General features: G+C 46.1%; 1 protein-coding gene across 3 annotated transcripts in view; it reads left to right on the plus strand.

Moving 5' to 3' along the window:
• Nucleotides 1-24,185, plus strand: part of kank4 (KN motif and ankyrin repeat domains 4) — an 82,989-nt gene that overhangs the window by 57,790 nt on the left and 1,014 nt on the right. For all 3 annotated transcript variants that reach the window (XM_086162047.1, XM_086162048.1, XM_086162049.1), the window contains exons 2-10: nt 631-704; nt 1,201-4,596; nt 7,624-7,717; nt 14,204-14,425; nt 15,161-15,245; nt 15,326-15,545; nt 15,678-15,820; nt 19,229-19,429; nt 21,169-24,185. The exon at nt 21,169-24,185 is cut by the window's right edge and continues 1,014 nt beyond it. In XM_086162047.1, coding sequence (XP_086018173.1) covers nt 686-704; nt 1,201-4,596; nt 7,624-7,717; nt 14,204-14,425; nt 15,161-15,245; nt 15,326-15,545; nt 15,678-15,820; nt 19,229-19,429; nt 21,169-21,270 — 4,482 coding nt within the window. In that variant the 5' untranslated portion in view covers nt 631-685 and the 3' untranslated portion in view covers nt 21,271-24,185. The remainder of the gene's footprint in view (nt 1-630; nt 705-1,200; nt 4,597-7,623; nt 7,718-14,203; nt 14,426-15,160; nt 15,246-15,325; nt 15,546-15,677; nt 15,821-19,228; nt 19,430-21,168) is intronic.

Consider the following 24,185-nt stretch of genomic DNA (forward strand, 5'->3'; position numbering starts at 1 on the left):
AACAGATGATACAAATAAGCATTCCCTTTTGTGAGTCTTTCCGGGGTTATGCACATTTTGAAAGGCTTTGAAAGATCCGGCTCGGAAGATGAAGTTACATCATAGTATTTACGTAGATATGAACCGCGTAACGTAAACAGGGAGGACAAAAGTGCCCAACAATTGACGTTGGATGTTTCATCCCAAAATAGACCGTGTTTTAAATACAATCATCTCACCTCAACCCCCTGAGCTGCTGCTGCCTGGCCGTATACAAACAGTCTCAAGGCGGCCAAGAGGTGGTTCTAAATCTAGCATTAATTTGGCTCCAAATTACAAGCGACCTTCACAGTTTGGAGACGTTGCTTCGACCCTGATCTCCAGGGTGACTTAATGAACCCTTGTAACGAGGTGGGTGGAACTAAAGGCATCAGCAAATAGCTAATGACAGCCATCGTGTTTTCCAGGAATTTGTTTCCTGGCAACCGAACCTGCATAGCCTACGCAACATCCAAGAAGCACATATTTGTTGCCTTGTTTGAAGCCTGGGATCACGTCGTCTTACCCCAGTTGATTACCTTTCATGTTAATCCTGTATGGTGAATCCTGGAATTGTTTCGCTTTTTCACCCGTGTTCTCCGCCCCCTCCAGGCTGCCGGTTCAAACTGTGGGGAGCACAAGTCCATGACCGAGATCTCTGCAGCCCATGATGGACAAGAAAAGTGGTGAGCAGAACGTCGGCGTCCACACAAACACAGATGGCGTCTCGCGCTGATGATTGGAACGGGGATGTCCAATTTGGGTGGTTCTAAACACTGTATTCAAAAACACGACCCATGTTGAATCTTCAACTTTGCATTATTACACAGAGCCAAATCCACCTCCCTTCAAGTCCGTTCCCTCGGAGTGTGCCGAACGCTCCGTCTTGTGCGGTGCTCTCATAAGTTGGCAGCGTGGGCGGCATTATGCATGCTGATTAATTTGTTTTGGCGCCGTCACTGCATGATAATAGCTTCCCAGTAAGTGATATGGTTTTACATAATGAAGCAGCATGTGTGCAGCACAGTGCAGCTTGTCTGTACACGTGTGGGAGAAGGAGTCGCCCTGAGAATTATAATCTTCGGTTTGGTGAAAGTTTGGTATTATTATGTTTGTTATTGTTGGTGTTTTCAGGAGGAGGGGTTTTGACACATTTGTGATTTTGTTTTTCTTCTCTCACAGCCAATGGCTTTCAGACCCAGACCGGTGAAGGTGGTGTTCAGAGAAAGCAGCTACCCTACTCAGTGGAAACACCCTACGGTTTTCATCTGGACCTGGATTTCCTCAAATATGTCGATGACATCGAAAAAGGAAACACCATCAAAAGAGTCCACATCCAGCGTCGGGTCAGGGGTCCACCCAAATTCAGCACCCTGCCCAGAAATTTCAGCCTCCCCGGGCACGGAATCAGGCCCGTCCCCAAGGAAAAGGACGCCGCGTGGTCCGGGACGTCCACCTTGGGGCCGAAGCCTAAATCCAGGGTTACGGAGGTCCAGCAGATTTTGGATTTCAGGCACAGTGAAGGCGGCACTTCAAGTCAGGGTAAAATTGGTCAGGGAAGCGGCTTTGCTAAATCCAGAGACGAGGGGGGTGCCGGGGCTCAGGGTGTCGATGAGCAAAATGTTTGGATTCAAAGTCGCCCAAATCTGCTCCGGGCGTCCAGCATGCCGATCACGCTACAGCAGCGAAAAGGCTCGGATTCAAGTAGCCCGGACCGCACGGTCGGGACGCCAGAGAATGGCTCCACAGAGAACATGTTCCGCGCCTCGCCGGAGGTAACGGAAAGAAGATGCGTTCCCCAGGAGCGTACGGGGCTTCACCAGCAGATCACAGTAGCACTGAAGCGCGTCAGAGAGCTGGAAGAGCAGGTCAAAACCATACCTGAACTCAAGGCACAGATCAGCTCACTGAGGTCGGAGAGGGAGCAGCTTCTACTTCAACTCCAGGCGCAAGCCCAAGCCCAGGTCTCCACATCCTCCCCGCGCTCTGATCCTGAGATCAGTGCTCAGTCGCAGCGACACAGGCCTAAAGAAGGGTTTAATTTGAATCTTAAAACTCAAACCAGTCAAGGTCTACCAACTTCAGAGCCTGCGGCCAAAAAGTCATTACCCGGATCAGAGACCGAAGTCCCGACGGAGAAAAGTAAAGCGTCGCACGAAGAAGAAGCGCTTCCAAAATCTGCCCCGAGTTCCACGACACACGTCGGAATGGAGTCCTCGAAGCGACAAACGCAGCAGGGAGAAAAGTCAAGTGAACAAATCCAGACAGCAACAAGCCAGACAGAGCCTACAGCTCAGGACTTTACACCGCAGACGGTGCCGATGAAAGACGCAGAGAATACCAATATTCAAATTGTCAAGGAAGCAAATGGAGGGAAACTTGAAGACTCAGGTAGTACGCAGAGTTTACATGACAAACTCATGATACTGGAGACTAAACTTACTCAGGCTAGTGAAGAGCTGGAAAGAACTAATTCTTTATTGAAAGAGCAAATGGCAGAAAACAAGTTGAAAGAGGAGAGGATACTGCAGCTGAGGGAGGGTATGAAAGTGGAGGTGTGCACGACAGAAGTGTACAGCAGGCCGAGAAGAGAGAGCATAGATACGGGGACGGAGACTGAGCGGGTGGATTATTTCAACCAGGAGACGGAGACAGAATTGCCCGGAACAGTAGATCAAGGAACAGACACAGAAAGAATCTGCATTGAAGTTTGCGTGCCCGAACCGAGGAGCGGCAGTGCAGACCAAGAGCTAGCAGAGACTAGCACAGTTTACACCAGTGACCAGGTGACAAAAATGGAGGCAGAAGTTGATACCGCTAGCACACTGAGACCCAGAGCTAACAGCATGGAACGGGGAACGGTAACAGAGAGGGTTGCCACTCAGGATCAGACAACCGAGACGCCGGTTGCCGAAAGGGTCAACCAAGTCACAGAAACAGAAGGGGAGATGGTGACAAACCACCCGCAAAGACCAAGGGCTAGCAGTGTTGACAGGGGGACGGAGACAGAAAGGGTGAACACCGTAGACAGGGTAACGGAGACAGAGGTAGCGCAGAGGACGGACCAGCATACCGAGACGGATGTAGCAAGACAAGAGGAGAACAATCCGGAAAGAAATACAGATGCAGCAAGTCAAGTGGGTGAGGCAGTAGAGTCTGCTTCTGCGGTCAGCGGAAGGGAGGAAGGGAAGCAGGCAAACAAAAGCGAACCTGGAGACAAAGAAAATGTTGACAAGGAAGTTGTAACCCGGAGAGAGGTTGCAGCAATGGAAAGTGTAGCGGAGCAAAGTGTCAGCCCAGAAAGTGTATGCAAAGGTGAAGCGACTACCACTCCACTTGTTGTAGCAGCGGTTAGTATAGAATCTGAGATAGAAGTAAGTTCTACACACAACGACCCTGAATCAAAGGAAGATATATCCTCAAAGGGTATCGTAATGGAAGTTGTTGAAGAGAAGCCGGTTTCCCTTGTAGCCGAGGGTGGGGTGACCTGTGCAGCAGTCACTGAAAGTGCTGTTGTAGTGGCGGAAAGCGAAACGGTGAAGACAGCGGCCCCAGTGAGACCTCAGAGAGGCCGGAGGCCCTCGGCAGAACAGGCACAGCCGTCCCTTCCTCAACCCCAGGTGGCTCCTGTGCGTCCTCAGAGGGGATCCAGCGAGATTCAAGTCCAAAATACCCAGCCTTTGGCGGCAACCCAGCCAGAAGCACAGCATCAAGCACCTTCCCCCCAGGCTGAGGCCGTTGTGCAGCTGTCTGAACCCCAGGCAAAACAAGAATCCCAAACTCCATCTCAGGTTGAGGACATCTCTGAAGTGAAGAGGCCTCCTGGGAAGTCGAGAGAAAAACAAGCTCAGTCAAAACCTCAGCCTCAAGATCCGACTCCCAAACAGAAGGAGGCCCAACCTCGGCCCAAATCCATTCACCCTCAAGCCGCTGCTTCTCGACGGGACTCGAAAGAAATCAAAACTCCGCCAAAGGCATCGAGTGGATCGCACCCTTCCGGCCGTGGATCAGCAGATGTCCAGAGTGGTCTGGTGCACCAGGGGTCGGTTGAAGTTCAAGCACAGTCACGAAGAAGTCCAAGCGAAATTCAAACCCCTCAGAAAGACACGAATGAGACTCCGACAATACGCAGAGGCTCCGGAGAAGCAGCCCAGACCCGCGGCTCCGGAGAACCCCAGGCCTCACGTCGGGACGCCGGCGAGGCCCAGACTCTCCGGAGAGGCTCCAGTGAGTCACCGACGTCGCCCGCGGCGTTGGGCCAAGTTGTAACCCGGTTAACTGGGCTTCTGGGGGAGCAGTGGGCACAGCTGGGGAGCGGCTCTGGAGCTCAGCAGACGGCCAGCCAGCAGGAGATCCCCAGCACACAGAAACAGATGGCGGGGAAGAAAGCGGAGGCATTAAAAGGAGCCGCCGCCAAACCTGCGGGGAAAGCGGCACCGACTGGGAAACCAGCGGGGAAGCCCGGTCCTTCCAAAATGAGCTCCATTCAGAGTCAGCTGGTCAGCTCCCTCAGCGTCCTCTCTGCCTTCTACTCACCGGGCCAGAAATCTGCAGCCGCCAGCAAACAGCAAGAACAAGGTAAGTATCTCGTTCGGTTAACATCCAGCAGACGCCGGCCGAGGCGAACGCGGCGCCCCCCCTCTAGCGGCTTCACCTGTCAGTGCTGCATCTGATGACATTATCTCCTCACACATACTAATATTGTGTGTATAGGTGTTCTGCTCAGCGACGTGATAGATGGACCGCCAGACTGGCAGATTAATGCCGTGTCATCATTCTTGTCTCCGAGGGCTTTCCTTCTTTGAATGCCAGCATCTCCTCACAGTTGTTTCCAATTAGGCTAATGGAGCAAAAACATACCGCAGGCCGCCTCCTGCCTCTGGGCACCCTTCCAGCTTTCTGTGCAGAAGTTTGGAAATTGCTAAACTCCGGACGAAGGTGTCACTCTTGGGCTGAAACAAATCACCACCGCGGAAATAGAGGAGAAGCTCGCTCTTCTACATCCTGCTGATGTTCTTGATAGAGCATTAGAAAGAAACGGCCATATATGGGAACAGGAGACTGCATGTTGAGCCAATCTCTAGGTTGTCAAACAAATAGTAAAAGTAACAAATAGTGTCTTTAAGGGCGGTGCTATGAAGAAAGAAAAAAAATCCTAGTTTTGACGTTGGTGGAGACGCTGTTGCCAAGGTACCCTACCTTCATTGTTGTTCCTGGAGAAAGAAGACTCCAAAAATGAATGTCAGGGAGAGGGATTTAATGTTCTGTCGGTGGTTCACTGCCTGATGCATCGCCAGAGGTCTGCAACGGACCGGCCTTCTGATTCAGGGCCTCGTCTGCCTCCTAATGCTCTCCGGTTAATATCTGTTTTTTATCTTTCCTCCATCTTTTTTTTTTTTTTTTAATCCGCCTACCCCGTCTTCGGCTACATGTCTCGCGTTTCAGAGGCTGAGTCGAAAAGGTCAGATCTGCACCTGATCTGATACCAGCGTTTTGATGGGCGGTCACACATGACGCCGTCGGTCTGCACAACCCATGACCACGCGCTTCATCGGGTTCTCCTGCAGGCGGTGCAGAGCTGGTGTGCACACATCCTGGGGAGTGCACGGCCTATAAAAGCACTTACTTACAGTACCCGGCCGGATGAAGGCTCACACACAAAAACACACACACAAACACACACACACCGCATTTTTCTTTCCTCCCTTGATGTCTCACAGTTGTGTTTATGGCCCAGCAGCAGGAATATGGAATCCACTCAGCTAGCTCACACACACATTTCTATGCTCAGAGTTCATTTCGAGTTCAGTTCGGGAACACATACGAAAGTGGGCTTCGGTGTGTGTGCAACTGTGTCAGAGTGACCGCTCTCCACATCCCTGATATCCTGGACTCGCGGTCGGATTTTTTTAAAATTCAAAACTAGCCTCGGCTGTAGACGACAGACCGAAGCGTGAATGTCTGACAGCCTGTGATTGACGCACAGCTTGCCGTCTGGATCGGAGCGTGCTTTATGTTTTAAGTATTTAACAATTTCCTCCAAAGGATACCGGATACAAAAGCATTGTTCTTTCTGCATGGCGGTCCTTGGGTTTTTTGTTTTACTGCCGCCGGTGTTTGGCGAGAAGCCCGATCCTTATGTCCTCGCATAAAAACACGACGGGGATCATGCATCATGTTTGCCGGCGGTTACCGCCAAGACAAGCGCAGCCAAGGAGACCACGGAGACCGCGGAGAATGGATTACGTGGTAGGGCCGTCAGGAGTGTCAGTCAGGTTCATAATCCTTACCTGTTCTTTCTTTAAGGTCGTTTTGTGAAAATCGATTTATGTTACCCATTGATATTTCCAGAGCGGGACGTTTATATGCTCTCCGTACGTATGCGTAAGCATCCATCTGCTTTCGGCGCAGGTCAGCCAGATGTCACTTTCGTAGCCGGACGGCGCAGTGATTTATCTCGAACATGAAAGTTTCCCGTTTCGAATCATGCGATTCGCCGGTGCGAAGGCTCATTTGTGCTGAGGCTGCGTACGGGAAACCGTATGTTTCAAATGTTGCTGCCCGTGTGGTTGTTGAGCAATGCATCCACGAGGGGGCGGCGCAGAGTTCAGAGTTCACGCCCAGGTACTGTTTCAGATGAGGCGGTGGAGGAGCCGGTTATAACGTCTGTGCAGGTTCTCAGTCGTCCAGGTCACGGTGAATTCTTGTGGAAATCTTCTTGTTGTGGCAACTGGAGTTGAATTTCTTCACTTGTTGTTGTTTCAGCCCTCATCCCAGAGGATTCCTATGGGAAGTTTCCAAATATCACTGCCAGATTTTTGGGCGGGCCTAGGTTATGGTGGAAATGGTAGAATTTAGGGCAGAAGCTACGTCCAAGGGGATTGTTATGCAATTTTCATTTGTTGGAACAAAAGAGCAAGTTTTTGGGGTGACCTGGATTGGAAGGTGAAAAGGTAACAAAGGAAAACAAAGGAGTGAAACTTGTTGGATCACATGAATTGAGGCTCATTTGAACTTAACCGGGTGCTGGTTCTAGCGGTGGATCTTTCCTGGTTGTTTGGAGGGCGCCATAGGTCCAGATCCGTGTGTTCAAATCCGTCTTGGTATTGATCCCAATACGGCGTAGTACGTTTGTGGAAGGTTCACTTGAAGACATTTCGGCCCTCATCACCCAGAGGCTTCTTCAGCTCAGAGGAGCTTCAGTTCTGAAACTGCAACAAGAAGATTTCGACAACAAGTCACCATGACTTGGAGGACTGAGAATGACCAGACATGTTGCTGTACAATTTGTGATGACCACCCTTCGACTTGTGTCTCAGATCTGAAGGAGCCTCTGGGATTAGGGCTGAAATGTCTTCAAGTGAAGAAATTCAAGTCCAGTTGCCACGACAAGAAGGTTTCCACAGCTGGTGATAATGTATGTTCTAAGAAAGAACCATTAAAGACCGACGTCGAGTCTGTCCTTTTCACCGGTGGCAGCTGATTGCACTGCACAACACGCCCTCCCATGCCCTCCGGCAGTACTGCACCATGTTGTGATGATGATGTCCATTCTGCGGCGGCCATATTTTCACCCCTTCTTCACCTCTGACCTCCTCTCCTCAGGTCTGAAGTCCATCATGAAGAAGGACGGTGTCACTGACAAGCAGGCGAACAAGGGAACCAAGAAGAACCTGAAATTTGTCGGGGTGAACGGAGGGTAAGGTCCTTATTTCTTCACCTCCACAGAGAACCGTGAGACCTCACTGTTTGATGTGTTTGAACAGAAGGTACTTTTGCTTTCCCACGCACCATCTTATGTCAGGTTTTATGCTCCGTAACATTAGTCCCTTAACAGGAGAACTGTTTCAGAAGATGCATTGCATGAAATATGATCCTCCAGCAGAAGATACGATAACGTCCCCCTCATGCTCATTTGGTCTCACAGGGCCCTCATTAGAAAATACCCTTCCTTGAATATGGCCTCGCTGCTGCTGCCGTTAGCGTAGCCACGTGCATTTTTCCCGCGCGTCGTACACAATGAGACATGTGTTTTGTCTTTCGTCCACGCCGACGATACCTCCCGTGCGCTTCACGTCTGCTTCGGTTGGACGCCGTCCAGAGAGGAGGATGAGACAAACATTCCCTCCTCCTCCTTCTTGTGAAAGATTAATTCAGAGTAAACAGTTGTTGGAGAGACAAATCCAGCTGAGGGATGTGTCCGTCTGTCTGGTCTGATAGCTGCTGCCGAGAAGGTCCACAACTGGAAGTGGCACCACATCCAAATGATTCTCCTTTAGTCAACACCCAAACAATGTGACTTCATACATTTGTTATGATGCTCTTCAGATGATCCAATGTGGTATGTCTCCGCTGTCCCCCGTCCAACCAAGCTTCGCGGTTGGCCTGTTACCTCGGCGTCGACGCCAACCTTTGAGCCATTTCACCCTGTTTCATGTGCGAACGCGGTGAAATTTACTACGGCAAACACAGCAGATTCCAGACGGACTTCCCGTGGTGACCGGGGACCCACATGGGATCAGCCCGACGCTTTTGAGTCACAGTGTACCGTAACTCAAGGATTTTCATGGTTACACAGAGTCAAACGAAATTTAGAGATGGCAGCTTTCAGGTTCAGTGGAATCAAAAACAATAGCAGCATCTCTTGGTTCGAGATATAAGACAAAAAATATGAAATAACATCTAGAAGAATAAATACATAAATATGCAGAAAGGACAAAAGTGGAAAAAAAAGGTTTGAGTCTTCAGAGTTGTGCTGATTTTAGTGCCATGAGTGTTCTGGGGTAACAACTTTGTTTGTTTATGCCTCCTTGTGGGCAACAGTCGGAGTAGGTGTTGGCTGGGTGAGATGGATCCCTGAGGCAGCGTGTCTTATAGAATACCTCAAGTGATGGGACATCATTTTTTTGGGCGGTGTTTATGGTCCTCTGCAGTGCCTAATAAGTGCCTCTGCAGCAATATGGGACGTTAGCAACTCAGTCAGCCGATATCAGGCCCTAATAAATATATTGCTACTTTACTGTGTGTATCAAATTCAATAACATCACAGATTCATGTCTTCATGTCAAAACATCTCATCAATGGCAGGGCTGCACAGCTGCGCCTCTCAGCGAGACGGTCCCTAGAATGATCGAGTGAATGCTTGTATGTCTCTACATGTGGCCCTGAGATCGACCGATCCAAGGTGGACCCCGGCTCTCACCCGGTGACAGCTAGGATAGGATAAGCAGTGTAGACGATGAATGAATGAATGAATGAATAATCTCTTGCAATTCTCCTTCACCTTGGCAAGGGCCACTCTCATGTCATTTTTGCAAGGAAATGTTCCCTTAGTGTTGGCGGAGTACGACTAGATTTGCTCAATTCGGCATTGCAAATCATCCAGATAGGACACTGACTCCCATCATGCTCCGTTATACCACTGTCTTTTTTTGCTCACACGACGTACCATCCCAAGTCACAAGTTGACTACTGAGCGCACCTAAATCCTTGCAGCACAGATCGGCCAAGCTACACTTCTTCTTCTCCTTCTGGCTTTTCCCTTCAGGGGTCACCACTGCGAATCAACCTTCTCCATCTAACCCTACTCACTGTATCCTCCTCTCTCACACCAACTACCTTCCCTTCATATCCTCTTTCACTACGTCCATAAATCTTCTCTTTGGTCTTCCTCTCGGCCTCCTGCCGGGTAGCTCCAATTCCATCGGTCAAGCCACGCTAAATGGCCAAAAATATTGGCTCACCTGCCTTGACTCGCATATGAATTTAAGTGACATCCTATTCCTAATCCATAGGGTTCAATATGACATCAATTCTTTGCAGCTAGAACTCCTTCAGCTCTTCTGGGAAGGCTGTCCACAAGGTTCAGGAGTGTTTCTTGCAATTTTGGACCATACTGATGTTGTACAAGAAGGCCTGGCTCTCAGTCTCTGCTCTAATTCATCCCCAAGGTGTTCTATGGGGTTGAGGTCCCGACTGTCAAGTTCATCCATGTCTTTATGGAGCTTGCTTTGTGCACTGGTGCACAGTCATGCTGGAAAAGGAAGGGCCCAGCTCTAAACTGTTCCCATAAAGTTGGGAGCATGGAGTTGTCCAAAATATCTTGGTATGTTGAAGCTTTCAGAGTTCCTTTCAGTGGATCAAAGGGCCAAAAACAAGCCCACATCATAATCCCAACTCCAACAAACTTCACACATGTCACAATACAGTCAAACAATTAGCGTTCTCCTGGCAACCGCCAAACCCAGACTCGTCTATCAGATCGTCAGATGGGGAAGCGCGATTGGTCCCTCCAGAGAAGGCGTCCGCGTGCCTAGGTTGGGTCATGGAAGTGATTGGAACACCTGATTTCCGTTACTTGGATGGGTTAGCGAATCCTTTTGACCATATAGTGTGTGTAATGTGATCACCTGCAGCCAGTGAAGGCCAAGCGGGGCCTGTCATCACGAATTCTGAGTTGGGTGTGTGTCTTAACCTCCGTCGAACCCCTGGGGTTCGATCGAACCCGGGTTATGAGCGACTGTGCAAAGTTGAATGTACTGTATACTCAGACTTCATTATGACTGCATGTTTGAACTAATTATGTATGAATAAAGAAATGACAGCCAGCAGTGTCAGCGTGTTAATGATGATAACTGAGGCCCCCCGGGGCTTTATCAGGAACCTTGGTCTCCTTAAAATGACTTCCTTCTCAAGTGAAATGATTACTTTTTCAATGTTCAACCTCCGTTTTTCCAATTTCCTAACTCCCGCTCGATCATTTAACCCGTATAATTATTTTGCATGTTAAATACCAGGGAGTTTTGTGTTTTAATATAAAGTCTATTCTCACCTTAATCGTGAGAATGATCGCAATGAAAGAAATGGATCGGCTCTGGTTTGCCGCCCCCCACCCACCCCACCCCACCCCCACCCCCCCACTGTGTTTTGGGCTTTTAACAGGGTGATATTTTCTGCATGTCTGGTGGACGGTTCTGTTTTTCCCTTTCTGTCTGAGCGCAAAAAACAAATCCGGCCAATTTTTCATGAAACTTTGATGCAAAGGTGTATCATTCAACGAGAGAGGAACCCTTCAGGCCCGGTCGCACCGTCTGGGTGAAGTCCTTTTTCACAAAGAAACAAATGAGGTGCATGAATTTCCAATTTAATCCAGCTTTAAACATTCAAAATCATCATTCCTTTTTGCATACAATCCTTATTGGATACTTTTATTGGTGTATTTGTAAATGCATCCACACCACCGTGTCCTTTTTTTGCCCTGCAGCTGTGAATGGGTGAATGTGATCCAGTGAAAAGGAGATGAATACAGTGGCCCCTTAAGATACAAATCACTTTATAAATGAATTTCTCATCAGTGTGATTCGAGCCAATTTTATCCTTGAAATATGAAAAAAAATCTTTCTTTCTCACGAGAGCGAGAAAATCACAATTTGAAATTGATGTGTATGAGCTGAGCGAGTGCCCATGGCTCCAATAAGCTTTATGGCGCCGCCGCATCTTCTGAATCGATGCAGCTCGCCGCTGTCACCTTCATTTAGGTAGTTGGTATGTTAAAAAACGGAGAAATACTTCCAAATAAACCAATACATACAAAGATCTCAAAGCTTCCTTACTTTACTTGGCTTTTCTTTGCTTTATTTTACTTTATGTTAATTTTACTTTACATAGCTTTGCTTTACTTTATTTCACTTTGCTTTACTTGACTTAATTTTACGTTAATTTCACTTGGCTTTTCTTTTCTTTGCTTTACTTTACCTTGGGAATCTGGGATGGGATTTTCCTGTTCTCAAGAATCCGATAAATATTTTATATATTAATAAGTAAATTAGATATAATTCAATTTTTCAAAATTAAAGTGAAACTAATTCAAGTACATCTTTCTAAAATACTTCACTTCAGTTTGATGAGGACTTTTTGTCAGACAATAAAAAAAAATGACAAAATGTATTAGGCTGCAAGGGACAAAACCGCATGTCTAATGTGTATTTGTGTATTTTTTTATCAAGGGCCCTAAGAAAGCAAGCGGTGAACCCAGAGAGAAGGCGCTTTCTCTGGAAATTAAGCACGAAGTAATGGCGAAGCACGAATGTGGTGTACATGTTGGCGATTTCGCACGTGATAATAATCGTAATGCATCCACGCAATGTACCATTTTGTGAGTTTCGGGCGGGGTTGGAACAAATTAATTTATTTTGTTTTTTTAAATGGGGAAAATTCATTTAAGATTGCAAAAACATACAACCCCACTTCTGGAAGGAATTTAGTTCTATTTATGCATTTATCTTATTTATTTATTATTTCTTTTCTTTTTTTTTAATTTCTGACCTAACTGTTATGCTGCTGTGACAAAGGAATTTCCCCTCTGGGGATCAATAAAGTTTCTCTTATGTTTTATCTTAAGGGACCACTGTATATATAACTGGAGAGTATCTACAAACACCACTTTTATAGAATTGTCAGTCCATTAATAGATTATATAAAACCTCTTTCATGTGGATTTTCAGTTTGGCCTTTGAAGCCCACTTTTCTTCAGAAGTTTTTTTTTTCCTGGAATGTGAAAAACATGCCAGACAACTATATTTTGTCTGACCATACTTGGGTCTCTGCCCACACCAGGGAGTGTGAAGGCTGTATTTCTTCTTCTTTTTTTTTTTCTTTCTGTGGATGATCTCCCCTGAGAACCCTTTGGAATCCGGAGAATGCTGCGACCTCCGAGCACCTCCTCGTGTCCGCTGTCTGAAACGGGAGTTCAGCGAATCCGCTCGGTTCGATATAAGGCTCCGATTGATCGATGGGCTGACGCGGAAGCCTCCATTACGTAGCCTGATTATCGCCCGCCTCATTCCTCATTGGCAGCCCACAATTTATCACCGGCCTCCCACCTCTGGACACGGAGGCGTTTGTTTCAGACACATGTATGGATTTATACGCTGAGCCATGACGGATGTTTTGGACGTGTTGCTGAAGGCTGCGTAGAACAAGCATCTTTTTCACATCACACCGGAGGCCGGCGCAGCCTGACTTTCCATCAATTGCTATCATATTAGCTGGCGTTGTATGGCTGTTTCACTGTGGTGGGGGTGCGGCTGTACACACACACACACACACACACACACACACACTCCGTGGGTGTTGAATCTTCCAGAGCCCAAAATAAACAAATGGTTGTTTGCAGGGTTTAATCCAAGAGGGGAGCTCTGGGTTTCGTCTTTCGGCGTTTCTGAATGTCACATTCAGTCATCACACACAAAAGGAGCGTTAAATGTTTAACTCAGGGGCGGCCGTGACGCCGAGCGTGATCCAGGACGCGAGAATTCAATGATTCAATGGTTATTCCTCCTTCATAAATGCAATGAAATGAGCTGTTTGATAAAAATAAAAAATATGTCTAAAACGGGCACAATAAACCCAGGTTTTATATGTCAAATATGCAAAATTGGCATGATGAGGCACAATACACATCTAAATCAACAGTCCACTTGTCCAATGGCAGTGTCTGTAGATTGCGGGTGGTCGATCGGCGTCTGTCGTCCGTGACCTTTGTCACTTGATTGACATCCACAGCAGCCGTTCTGACGTCTGATCTTCTTTTTCCCCAAGCGGCACAGGAGCGTGCATTTGTACCGGGAAAACTTCAGCAAGCTAGCGAGATGCCTAGTTAGCCTCCAATTTATTGTTACTAAACTTAAGGAAGGGTATAAAAATGACTAAGAGGACAAAGATGTGCCACTTCCATTGGGAATGAAGGAACTTTTTTTCACCGTAACATATCAGTAGTGCGTTGCCTCATCTGTCAGTCCACCAGTGCTTTTCCCAAGAAGGGAAACTTGGAGCGGCAATTTTGGACAAAAACCACGGTTCATGCAGTTTATACAATTGCCAGTCAAAAGCCAGTGTCCTATTTTGTTTTGTCATTGTACACAAATGGCGTAGGTTTAGTTGAAGCAAGCGTTTTCGTTTTCTGCAGCTGGAAAACGCTTTGCGGCAGCTAGTGGTGCCAAACTGTGGCCTAGGTCTTCCTGAACCCGTTGCAGAAAAAATAAATGGTAAAGAATATTTATTGGTAAATATTTGCTTTGCATTTAGGCAGATCCTTTTGACCCGGTCATTTGGAAGGAGCTTGCATTCCCTTTGGTTTCTCCTTTCCTTCAGCTTTAACTTCAGCGCCTGCACCTCCTCCCCTCAGGTACGAGACAACGTCCAGTGAGGAGTCCAGTGGCGATGAGAAGCCCAAGGCCGAGGCAGAGGAAGAGGACAGCTCAGAGCCAGAGGATGAGAAGAAGGAGCCTCAGCCTCCGGAGAAGCAGGAGGAGGGAGCAGAAGCTCCAGCGGCTGAGGAGAAGGAAAGCGAGACGGACCTCCTCGATCCAGTCGGCGGCCAGGAACTCCTGGAGGAGCAGGCTGACGGGTGAGATGGATTGAAAGAGCCTGACCAGGCCTGGGTTTGTGATCCACAAACAAACGAGGCGTGAACAGGGCAAAATAATTTTGCCTTCGCAAAGGTCTCACCTGCATGCCTCCTTCCCAAGAAGCTCCTGTACATCACATGAGGACAAAATATCATAATCCACTGCTAACAGCTAATCGGGCATGGCTGCAGCGGGTAATAATCCCATTTTCGTTAGGGCAGGGATGTCAAACTCATTTTATCTCCGGGGCAACACAGAGGAAAATCTGTTCTCAAGTGGTTGGACCCTTCGCAGAGGTTTGTGGAGAAGGTCCTCTTCCTCTGTCTCTGTCTAGGGGTACATATTGTTCAACTCACCCCTCAAACCTGGTATCTTTTAGCTTTGCAACCCGGATTAAACCTATTCACGGGCCCGATCCGGCTCGCGGGCCTAGAGTTTGACACCGCTGCGTTAGCGCAAACGGGCTGCTACGCATCCACGCCAGCGGGTCCGGGCGTGATGGACGACCGCGAGAAGCACTTAGCGGCGATTGAGTAGGTTCAAACCGCTCGCTGTCCGCCAGTATCTCAGGCGACAGACTGATGAGCGCGCAGAAGTCCTCCAGGCGTGGCACCGCCTCCAGATTTGATTACAGGAAGCGTTTTCTTCTGCGCTGTTTGTTTCCCGGCGGTAATCGCGTTCCCGGTGTACCGCACGAGCGCCGAATTGTCACCGCCATACATTCTCATCTCCAGGGACAAGGTGGACAAGGGTTTTATCGACGCGTGCCTTTATGTGAAGGACCGCATGGAGGAGGTGTCGTCCCCGGATAAGGAGATGGTGAGGACCCGCCTTCCGGGATTCGCCCAAATTGAGCTGAACGTAAAACCCCACCGGCGGGCGTCCTCTTCTGTCCTCAGCGGCAGGTGTTGGTGGTGCTCTACCAGGAGTGGTTCAAGGTCTCCAGCCAGAGGGACTCTCGGGCCGACACCGTCCGACTGTACCTGCGCCAGGTGGGCCTGACCACCCCCACCCTCCTGCCCTACGTGGTCAACCTGACCGACGGCAACGGGAACATGGCTCTGCACTACAGCGTGTCGCATTCCAACTTCCCCGTGGTGAAACTGCTGCTGGATACCGGTGAGTTCACACACACACACACACACACACACACGCACGCCGCACTTGGCTGAATGCCATACACAGTGTGACACTGAACATGGTGTCTATCAGCTGTCTTACCCAGTCAATCATCTGAGTGTGTGTGTTCAGGTTTGTGTGAAACAGATAATGTGAACAAGGCTGGCTACACGCCGGTGATGCTGGCCGCTCTGACGCCCGCCGACAGCCCAGACGACCTGGAGGTGGCCCAGCAGCTCCTGAGGCTCGGGGACGTCAACGCCCGATCCAGACAGGTGAACACATGAACGCCGGCCTTCGGTAGAGATGTGCTGCATTCACCCTCTCATTCACACATCAACCATTCAGCCTCTCATTCACACAAAATATGGAGACGTACGACTATTCATTTGCCCTCTCATTCACAAACAATATAGAAACAGCCATTCACACTCTCATTTGTTCTTCATAAAGAAACATAGCATTCACTCTCTCATCCGTACTTCATAAATAGAGATATAACTTTCATCCTCTCATTCATATGTCATAAAGACATAAAATTCACCTTCATTTACATGACATTTCCAGACATACAACCATTCATCCTCTCATTTCCTTGCCCCTTAGACACACACAGCATTCACTCTCTCATTCACATTCATACGTCATAAAGAGACATAAATATTCACCATCATTTACATGAAATTTAAAGACGTCCAATCGTTCACCCTCTCATTTACACGTCATATGGAGACATACAACTATTCATGTCATCTAGAGATATATGATTATTCATCCTCTCATTCGCACAAATATCCATTTGCTCTCTCATCCACACAACCATTCATCCTGTCATTTCCTTGCCATATAGAGACTTACAACCACTCACCCTCTCATTCACACATGATTTAGAGACAATTAACTTTCACCCTCTCATTCATACACTAACTAGAGACACAATTCACCCTCTCATTCACACGTCTTATGGAGACCGACAACTTCTCATATGTCATATAGAGATATTGTTTCATTCACCCTCTCATTCATACGTCATAAACAGACATGAAATTCACCCTCATTTACGTAACATTTTACAGACGTACAACCATTCAGCCTCTCATTTACACGTCATTTGCTGATGTACAACCATTCATCCTGTCCTTTCCTTGTCACATCGAGACATTCAGAGACATATAGCATTCACCCTCTCATCCATGTTGCCATATGGAAACATACAACTATACATTTATAAAATACAGATATATGATTATTTATCCACTCATTGGAATATCTAATACAAATATCAGTTTGCTCCCTCATCCACACAACAGCCCTCTCATTCACACTTCATGAAGAAACCTATATCATTCGCCCTGCTCATAAAACCGTGTTTTAAAAAAAATATTGCGAGAGTTCGCCCCCTGCTGGGCGGTGACGCCGCTCCCGTCGCTTCCCATCAGGACCCATTAACTGCACAGTTGTGATTTGATTTTATTTGCAAATTATACCTGACTGTCTCCTTTTCGCCGTTTGTGCCGAGAGGGGCTCTTCATGTCACCGCCGGATAAAATAAGGAGTGAAACAAAACGAGGAAATGAGCGCAGAGTTTATAGCATGGCACAGAAATACCTGGGTGATTTTCTCTCTACAAACAGAATGTGGGTCACATTGTAGAGATACACCAGGATGTCAGCGTTTTCTTTTTCCCAGTGATCGCAGAGCTGTCTCTCATGCAAACTTAACACAATTGTCAACAGCGAGAGGAACTCGATCGGTAACCAGGGAAGCATAATGGGGTCACGCAAACATTTAAATGTGCTCTGTGACATTTGCCATTGTGGGAACACGGTGTCAGATGTTCCGTTTTTTAAAAACAAAACACTTTCTGCTGCACGCCTCGCACAGTCTCGGCAGCACATGTCAACTGCCGCTGATGAACATTAGGCTCCGCTTCCCGGCCAGTAGGTCCCTGGTTTGAGAGGGCAATAGCTTGCATGCCTCCCAATGTGGCCCTTCGATGGATCCAGGGAGAACCCCACCCCACTCCTCATGGCGGTGCACGATAAGTGTTTTTTGGTTCGCAGAGAAAATCTTTCTTGGTACAAATGAGTTTTTTCATTCATCCGTCCATCCATGCATCTTCCCCTGCTTATCCAGAGTTGGGTGGACAGGCGCAGCCAAAAGGCCCAGCTCTTCTGGGTGGACCTTGAGGCATGCCTAGGCCAACCTGGAGACGTAGCCTCTCCGGCATCTTCCCCATGGTCTCCTCCCAGATGGACATGCCCGGAATACCTCCTCCTCTAGAATGACCGAACTTCTCACCCTGTCTGTAAGGGAGAGTCCAGCCACCCCTCGAAGGAAACTCATTTTGGCCACTTGTATCTGCGATCTAGTTCGTGAGGGTAGGAACGGAGATCTACCGATTAATTGAGAGCGTCGCCTTCTGGCTCAGCTCCTTCTTCACCAGAGTCCGGATCACAGCACCGGATCACATCCCCCTGTCCACGTCCCGCTCCATCCTTCCCTCACTCGAGAACAAGACCTGGAGATACTTGAACTCCTCCACTTGGGGCAGGACCTCTTCCCCGACCCGGAGTGGGCATTCTACCGAATTCCGGTTGAGCACCGTGGTCTCGGATTTGGAGGTGCCGATCCTCATCCCGCCTGTGAACCATTTCAGCAAAAAGTTGGAGATCATGGCCCGATGAAGCCAACAGAACCGCATCATCTGCTGATCCCCTCGACGCCCTGGCTGCGCCGAAAAATTTTTTCCGTAAAAGTTGGACCATTGAACCTTCTGGATAGTTGAAAATAGTTGAAAAACAACTATTTCCATCTTCGCCTTACTGCCGCACTGAACTCTGTTGTACCATCAGCTAGCACAAGCTAGCCCTTGAAAAAAATACGCCAGAAACAGAAGTGGCAAAAAAAATCAGCAAGGGTCCAGCGAGGGTCCGCTGTTCCTCGATTAACATTCAAGCACGTGCTAACGTGCATCCCATGGTTTTAGTCAAAGCTAGTCTGAGAATTTTTTTTATACGTTTATCATTTTCACAATGTCGATCGCCATCTTTGCGGACGTTTCTCTCATTTCAAGTCGAGCGTAAAGGTTGTGCGCGACGAATAACCATCAACAATCACCCCGATTGGCTTTTTGGACTCTTGAGAAGCTGATAGTTGCCAGCATTGAGTTTGAGGTTTAATTGACAGCCTTTAACTTTATGAATTAATTCATAAATCAGTGTTTGTGACATCTTCAACCTGGTTTTTATCTTATTCCCCCGTGCTCCTCATCACTCTCACTACCTCACCCATTCACCCCGTTGTCTATTTTTTATCCATGTTAGTCTCAGCCCATTCGCATCCTGCTTATTTTTGTTTATTTTTAGCATTGTTATTGCCACTCTGTTCATATTCCTATCCTTGTTGTTGTTGTTTTGGTTGTCTATTTTCACCCTTTCTGTTTGTTTCAGTTTTTTTTCCTGCTGTCTAATTATTTGTGGATATCTTCTACGGACACAGCTCAAGAAAATAAAGGGAACACTACATTAAGACACTCTGGATCTGAATGAATGAATGGAAATATTCTTAAATGATCAATGGCAATCCATTTTTTATATTTAGATTCATATTTACCGTTATGCTGCTGTGAAAAAAGAATTTCCCTTTATGGGGATTAATAAAGTGTATCTTATCTTATCCAGACGGGCCAGACGGCTCTCATGCTCGCCGTGAGCCACGGCCGCCTCGCCATGGTGCGGCTGCTGCTGAGCTGCGGCGCCGACGTCAACGCCCAGGACCGCGAGGGCTCCACGGCGCTGATGTGCGCCAGTGAGCACGGACACACCCACATCGCCCGCCTGCTGCTGGAAACGGGCCGCTGCGACGCCGGCCTCACGGACAAGGTACTCGTTTCTCGCCATGACCGCCATATTAGAAAGCGGGTTCATCTATTTTCATCTCTCCCTGGGGTTTTTGCAATTTTTCCCGGAGCACCGTGGATGACCCGTGGAGGGAGCGGCGCTTGGCCTTTTCTTAAAACAAAGATAAATAGTTCATTTGATCATATTTTTCCTGCGGTAGCTAAACGGGGTCGGGCAGGAGTGTGGCCCGGAAAGAGAAATGTAGGTCAGCGACCGTATCTGAGATGTCCACGACTAGCCAGGTTCCTCGTTCTTCTGAGGGAGAGGAGGATGTTTTTCAGGCGGGCACATTTTTGTGTTCAGGTGCAAGTAAAGTGGCTGGAGGTCCTTGTTGAGGACCGTGCTCTCCACCCACCAGGAGGGGGAGGCATATACAGTACTGTATATATGCATAAGAATAAGAATAAGAATAAGAACTACTTTATTTATTCCGAAGGAAATTGTTGTGCCAGAGTTACAAGAAAAATGTTACAATAATAAATAATAGTAGAAAAATTGTATAAACAGTAAAAAATAAGAGAAAAAGGGAGAATAAGAAATACAAATAAAGTATAAAGTGTCTTAAGTAACAAGTGAAAGATGAGTGCACAACAGTATGAAAAAATATTGTACATGTAGCTGCTATGAAATATTGCACAGTTACGAACGTATATACAGATAAATTATTACAGTTTAAATTATTATAATTGACAGTAAGTGGGTGAGTTTTTTTTTTGAAGGTTTTAAAATCTTAAGATTTTAAGAATCCCTGCGGCTGAAGGGAAAGGAAGAATTAAAAAGCATACATGTATATATATTTATATATATATAAGCACACAAATATAAAAAAAAACTATACGTATATGTTTATTATATATATATATATACATATATACACAAAACAATATCAACAAAAAATTGAATAAAATATTTGTATGAAATTTAACTTTAGTATGTGTGTATATATGTGTATAAATACATGTATACATATATATTCACGATCTATTATATTATTTAAATTGATTATATATATTTAATCTTTTATGCTATATATATGTATCTGTGTATGCATTCATTTTATATGCACAGACAAATATATACAATAACAATATAATGTATACATATACATATATATATATATTTTGATCAAATTAAATTTTAATATATTTATATCTGTCTATCTATACATAGACATACATGTGTATATATATATATTCACACATTTATTCACGTTCAAATATTCAATCTGTTTCAATTTTAACTATTTCTTCAAAGAAACAAAACGCTGTCTTCTCACTCATGTACGCTGATACATATATGCATACTATATATATTTAGATAGCTAGAAATGTGTGTGTGTGTGTGTGTGTGTGTGTGTTGTGACGCCTGAGAACATATGTTTCCCTCTGCCATCATCGTGTCGCGATAAAGCTCCAGATATCCGACGCAGCTGTGATTAATTACACGGCCTTTCCTTCAAAGCGGCTTATCGGCTCCGGATTCCGCTTTGCCGCGTCTTTTAGGTGTTAAATTTGGAAACCAAATAATTAGAGCACCTTTTACAGAAGCGTGACGAATCATAATCTGGAGTGGTGATATCCCAGGATAGCTGCGTCGCTCACAGAGATGTAGTTTTTTGGAGCAGAGCGACGCGACAGCGTCACCTTCAGGCCGAGGGGCGTCGCCGCGGCCCCTTCTGCAACTGGAACGATCGAGATGTTCTTTCTCCGGTTCTCTTCCAGAACGGACAGACGGCCCGGTCGGTGGCGGAGGCAGCGTCTCACAGCGACATCGTCGACCTCCTGAAGGCCCAGGCGTCCGAGCCGCCCGCCGCCCGCCGCTGAGCTCGCTGGCGTGGAGGGAAGAGGCCGCCGCGTCCGACCCGAAGGTGGAAGGTCACGTACCACCTTCTTCTCCATCTTTGCCAACACGCCCCCGAGGTGTTTGATAGATATGCTGCATCCGCGTCGCCACGGCAACGGCGCGGCCAATACGGTCGGTTGAACCGCTGCTTCTCAACGTCAAAACAAAGCGTCAAAACAAATACTAAGCACATGATCTACCTTTTGAATATAAAAACTAAAATATCGCATTGCTTTTATTTTCTATCTCCCCATTGGCATATTTTTTATTTCCACATTTGGACATAAGCCATTGTTTGCGAAACATCTCCGGAATGTTCTCCTGGCGGATTATAATCACATACAAACACAGAATCTGTATTTTCTACTGCACTTTTTTAACCGTGTTTGTGTAAATAGCTCTAATATCCGTGTCCGGAAAGAAAAAAATATCTATAAATATATAAATGTATCGAGAGTGAGGTTATAACACAGTAATAGAGTAGTTCTTAGACTCATCACCAAGTGAGTGTTTGGCGTCATTCGGTATGTTTCTGTCCGTCCGGAGCTCTGGAAGACCCGGGTTTGGACTTCGGCTCCATCAGCAGTATGTTGTAATACTGTCTGTCCGTCACGACCGGGTTCGGGCGTGGTCAACGTCCCGCCTCTGCGTTCCCGTCGCTTCCCCTCACTCATACAGGAGACAGACAAAGCGGTGAATCCGTTGATGCGTTATTTCCCGCCGTCTCCGTCCTTCCAGGCCGTTTTTAGCGCCCGAATGGGACGCAAGATTTGAAAAGGCGTGCATTTTCATCATTAACTCAACGCTCGTTAGCTTGTTAGCTCCCCATTACCAGTGATACCCCTACCAACTAAACAACTAATGTACTAAATAACAAATTTACAGGTACAAGTTAACATCTTTCTGATCCTATCAAATAACATAACATAATATTATACCGACGTTGCAACTGCAAGTTTATAAAGGATGTCTTGACACACAAACTAATCATAATGGAATGATTGGTAAGTTAACTAGAACCCCATTTTTACCCCATTTCAAAGTATGTTTCTCTGCATTTTGAATATTGCATTTATAATTATACTTGCAAACTAAACAGTCAAGTGTGATTAAATCGATTAATAAATATTGCAAGTAATTTTCAGAAGTAAATGTTGCACTTTTTTGATGCTGAATGTTAAAAAGTGCATGTTTTACCAGACCCTCACGATTAAGGTGACATTGTTGTCATCTTTTTTGATTACATTTATTATTTCCATATTCTCTCTCTCTCTCTCTCTCTCTCTATATATATATATATATAATATCAATAATCAACTCAGTGTCACTGTTTTAAATCTATAACATAGATTTAAGGGATAAGTATGATGCCAGTTCTGTAGCGTTGTGCTAAGTGGTTAAAAACGTGGATTTCTTGAACCCGTCCAGTCCACACACTGCCAGTCGCAACGCTTAACAGTTGCTAACCTTTTATTAACATTGTTATTAACATTTATGATAATGTTATATAAATTAACATAACATCAACTTCTTGCAAATATGGCTTTTAAAAAGTGTAATAACTAGCTAATATGCTATCAATAGTCATGCTAACGCCGCAGTTATTGATGAAAATGAATCCCTGTTTGTTTTTGTTTTTTTTAAAGTGTTGCCTTAAACCCAAAGTAATGAGAAGAGCGTGAAAAGATGAAGCAATATCTTTCTCAATCAGAAGGTTGTCGGAGTATTGCGTTGAAGCTCCGACCGTACTTCCGAAGTAGGATGTAAGCAGGAGGATCAGGATCAGGAGATGTTTACAACCCTTTGTGCTATACTTAGAACTTCAGTGCCCCGGCTGATGGTCCAACCTCCCTGCGAGCTTTCGGCTTCCGGCTCGCATTTTTTCCTCTCCCTCTGGGGTGACACACTTCCAGGCCAGAGCTTCTGGAACTTAGATGGAAGGTTGAAGCCGGACGGATAGATGGACCGAGCGCTCTCCTCATGGTATCAGTTCCTTGGACTATCGCCGTCTGATCTCATGGTGACAACTGGACTTGGTTTTTCTCCTGGAAGACGTTCCTCACCTCCTCCCAGAGGTTCTTCAGTTCCAACTGTGGGGAGTTTCTGGAGTCCAAGTTCACCTAGCAGACGCCTTCTCACGATCTCTCGTCTTTAGACGCCAGATTCCGTGAATCTTCTTGAGTGTTTATGGCAGAGGGAGAAGAAGCAGAAGGATCATCAGATTTCATCTTCTTCTAGAGTTTCGCGGTGGTGGTCGATTCCTCGTCGTCTTCTGAAAAGCTCCAAACTTTGATTACTCCTTAGAACCGGAGAGCCTATGGGACCAAAAGAGGAACGTCTTCCAGCAGGACAAAGTCCATCTGAGGAGGACCTGCACAGACATGAAGCTTCAGGCGAAGGGAAAGGGTGTTTTCAACGTGTTTGAGTGTCAAATATATTTAAGATAAAGAAAAACAAAACTATGCATAAAATAAAATTTAATATAAATCGACTTGTGATTTGCGGTCGAGACAATAATTCCTGCTAAAAACAAAAACCACATTTTTCTATTTAATTTTCCTCCTTGAGTAAATCCAATAAATATTGTCCAAATCATCAATTGATTTTTCACTGAACCGATGCCAAGAATGACCCCAAAATAACTAACACATGACCAAAATAAAATGAGTAAATGAAAAATTAAACATAAACTAAAATTAAAGTAAAAAAGCAACTATTTTAAAATGTTTCCAAAAAGAAGATATATATTTATACATGTGTATGTATAACTTACACCCTTTATTAATACAATCTTTATTCAAATCAAATTATTTGACGTTAAGTCTAAACTAAACTTAAATAAATTAAAAAGCAACTATTTAATATCATAAATATGTATGACTTATATCATTAATTG

This window comes from Fistularia commersonii, chromosome 16 (assembly GCF_037954325.1).
Source record: "Fistularia commersonii isolate RoL2024-O1a breed Wild chromosome 16, RoL_Fcom_v1.0, whole genome shotgun sequence".
NCBI classification, from domain to species: domain Eukaryota; kingdom Metazoa; phylum Chordata; class Actinopteri; order Syngnathiformes; family Fistulariidae; genus Fistularia; species Fistularia commersonii.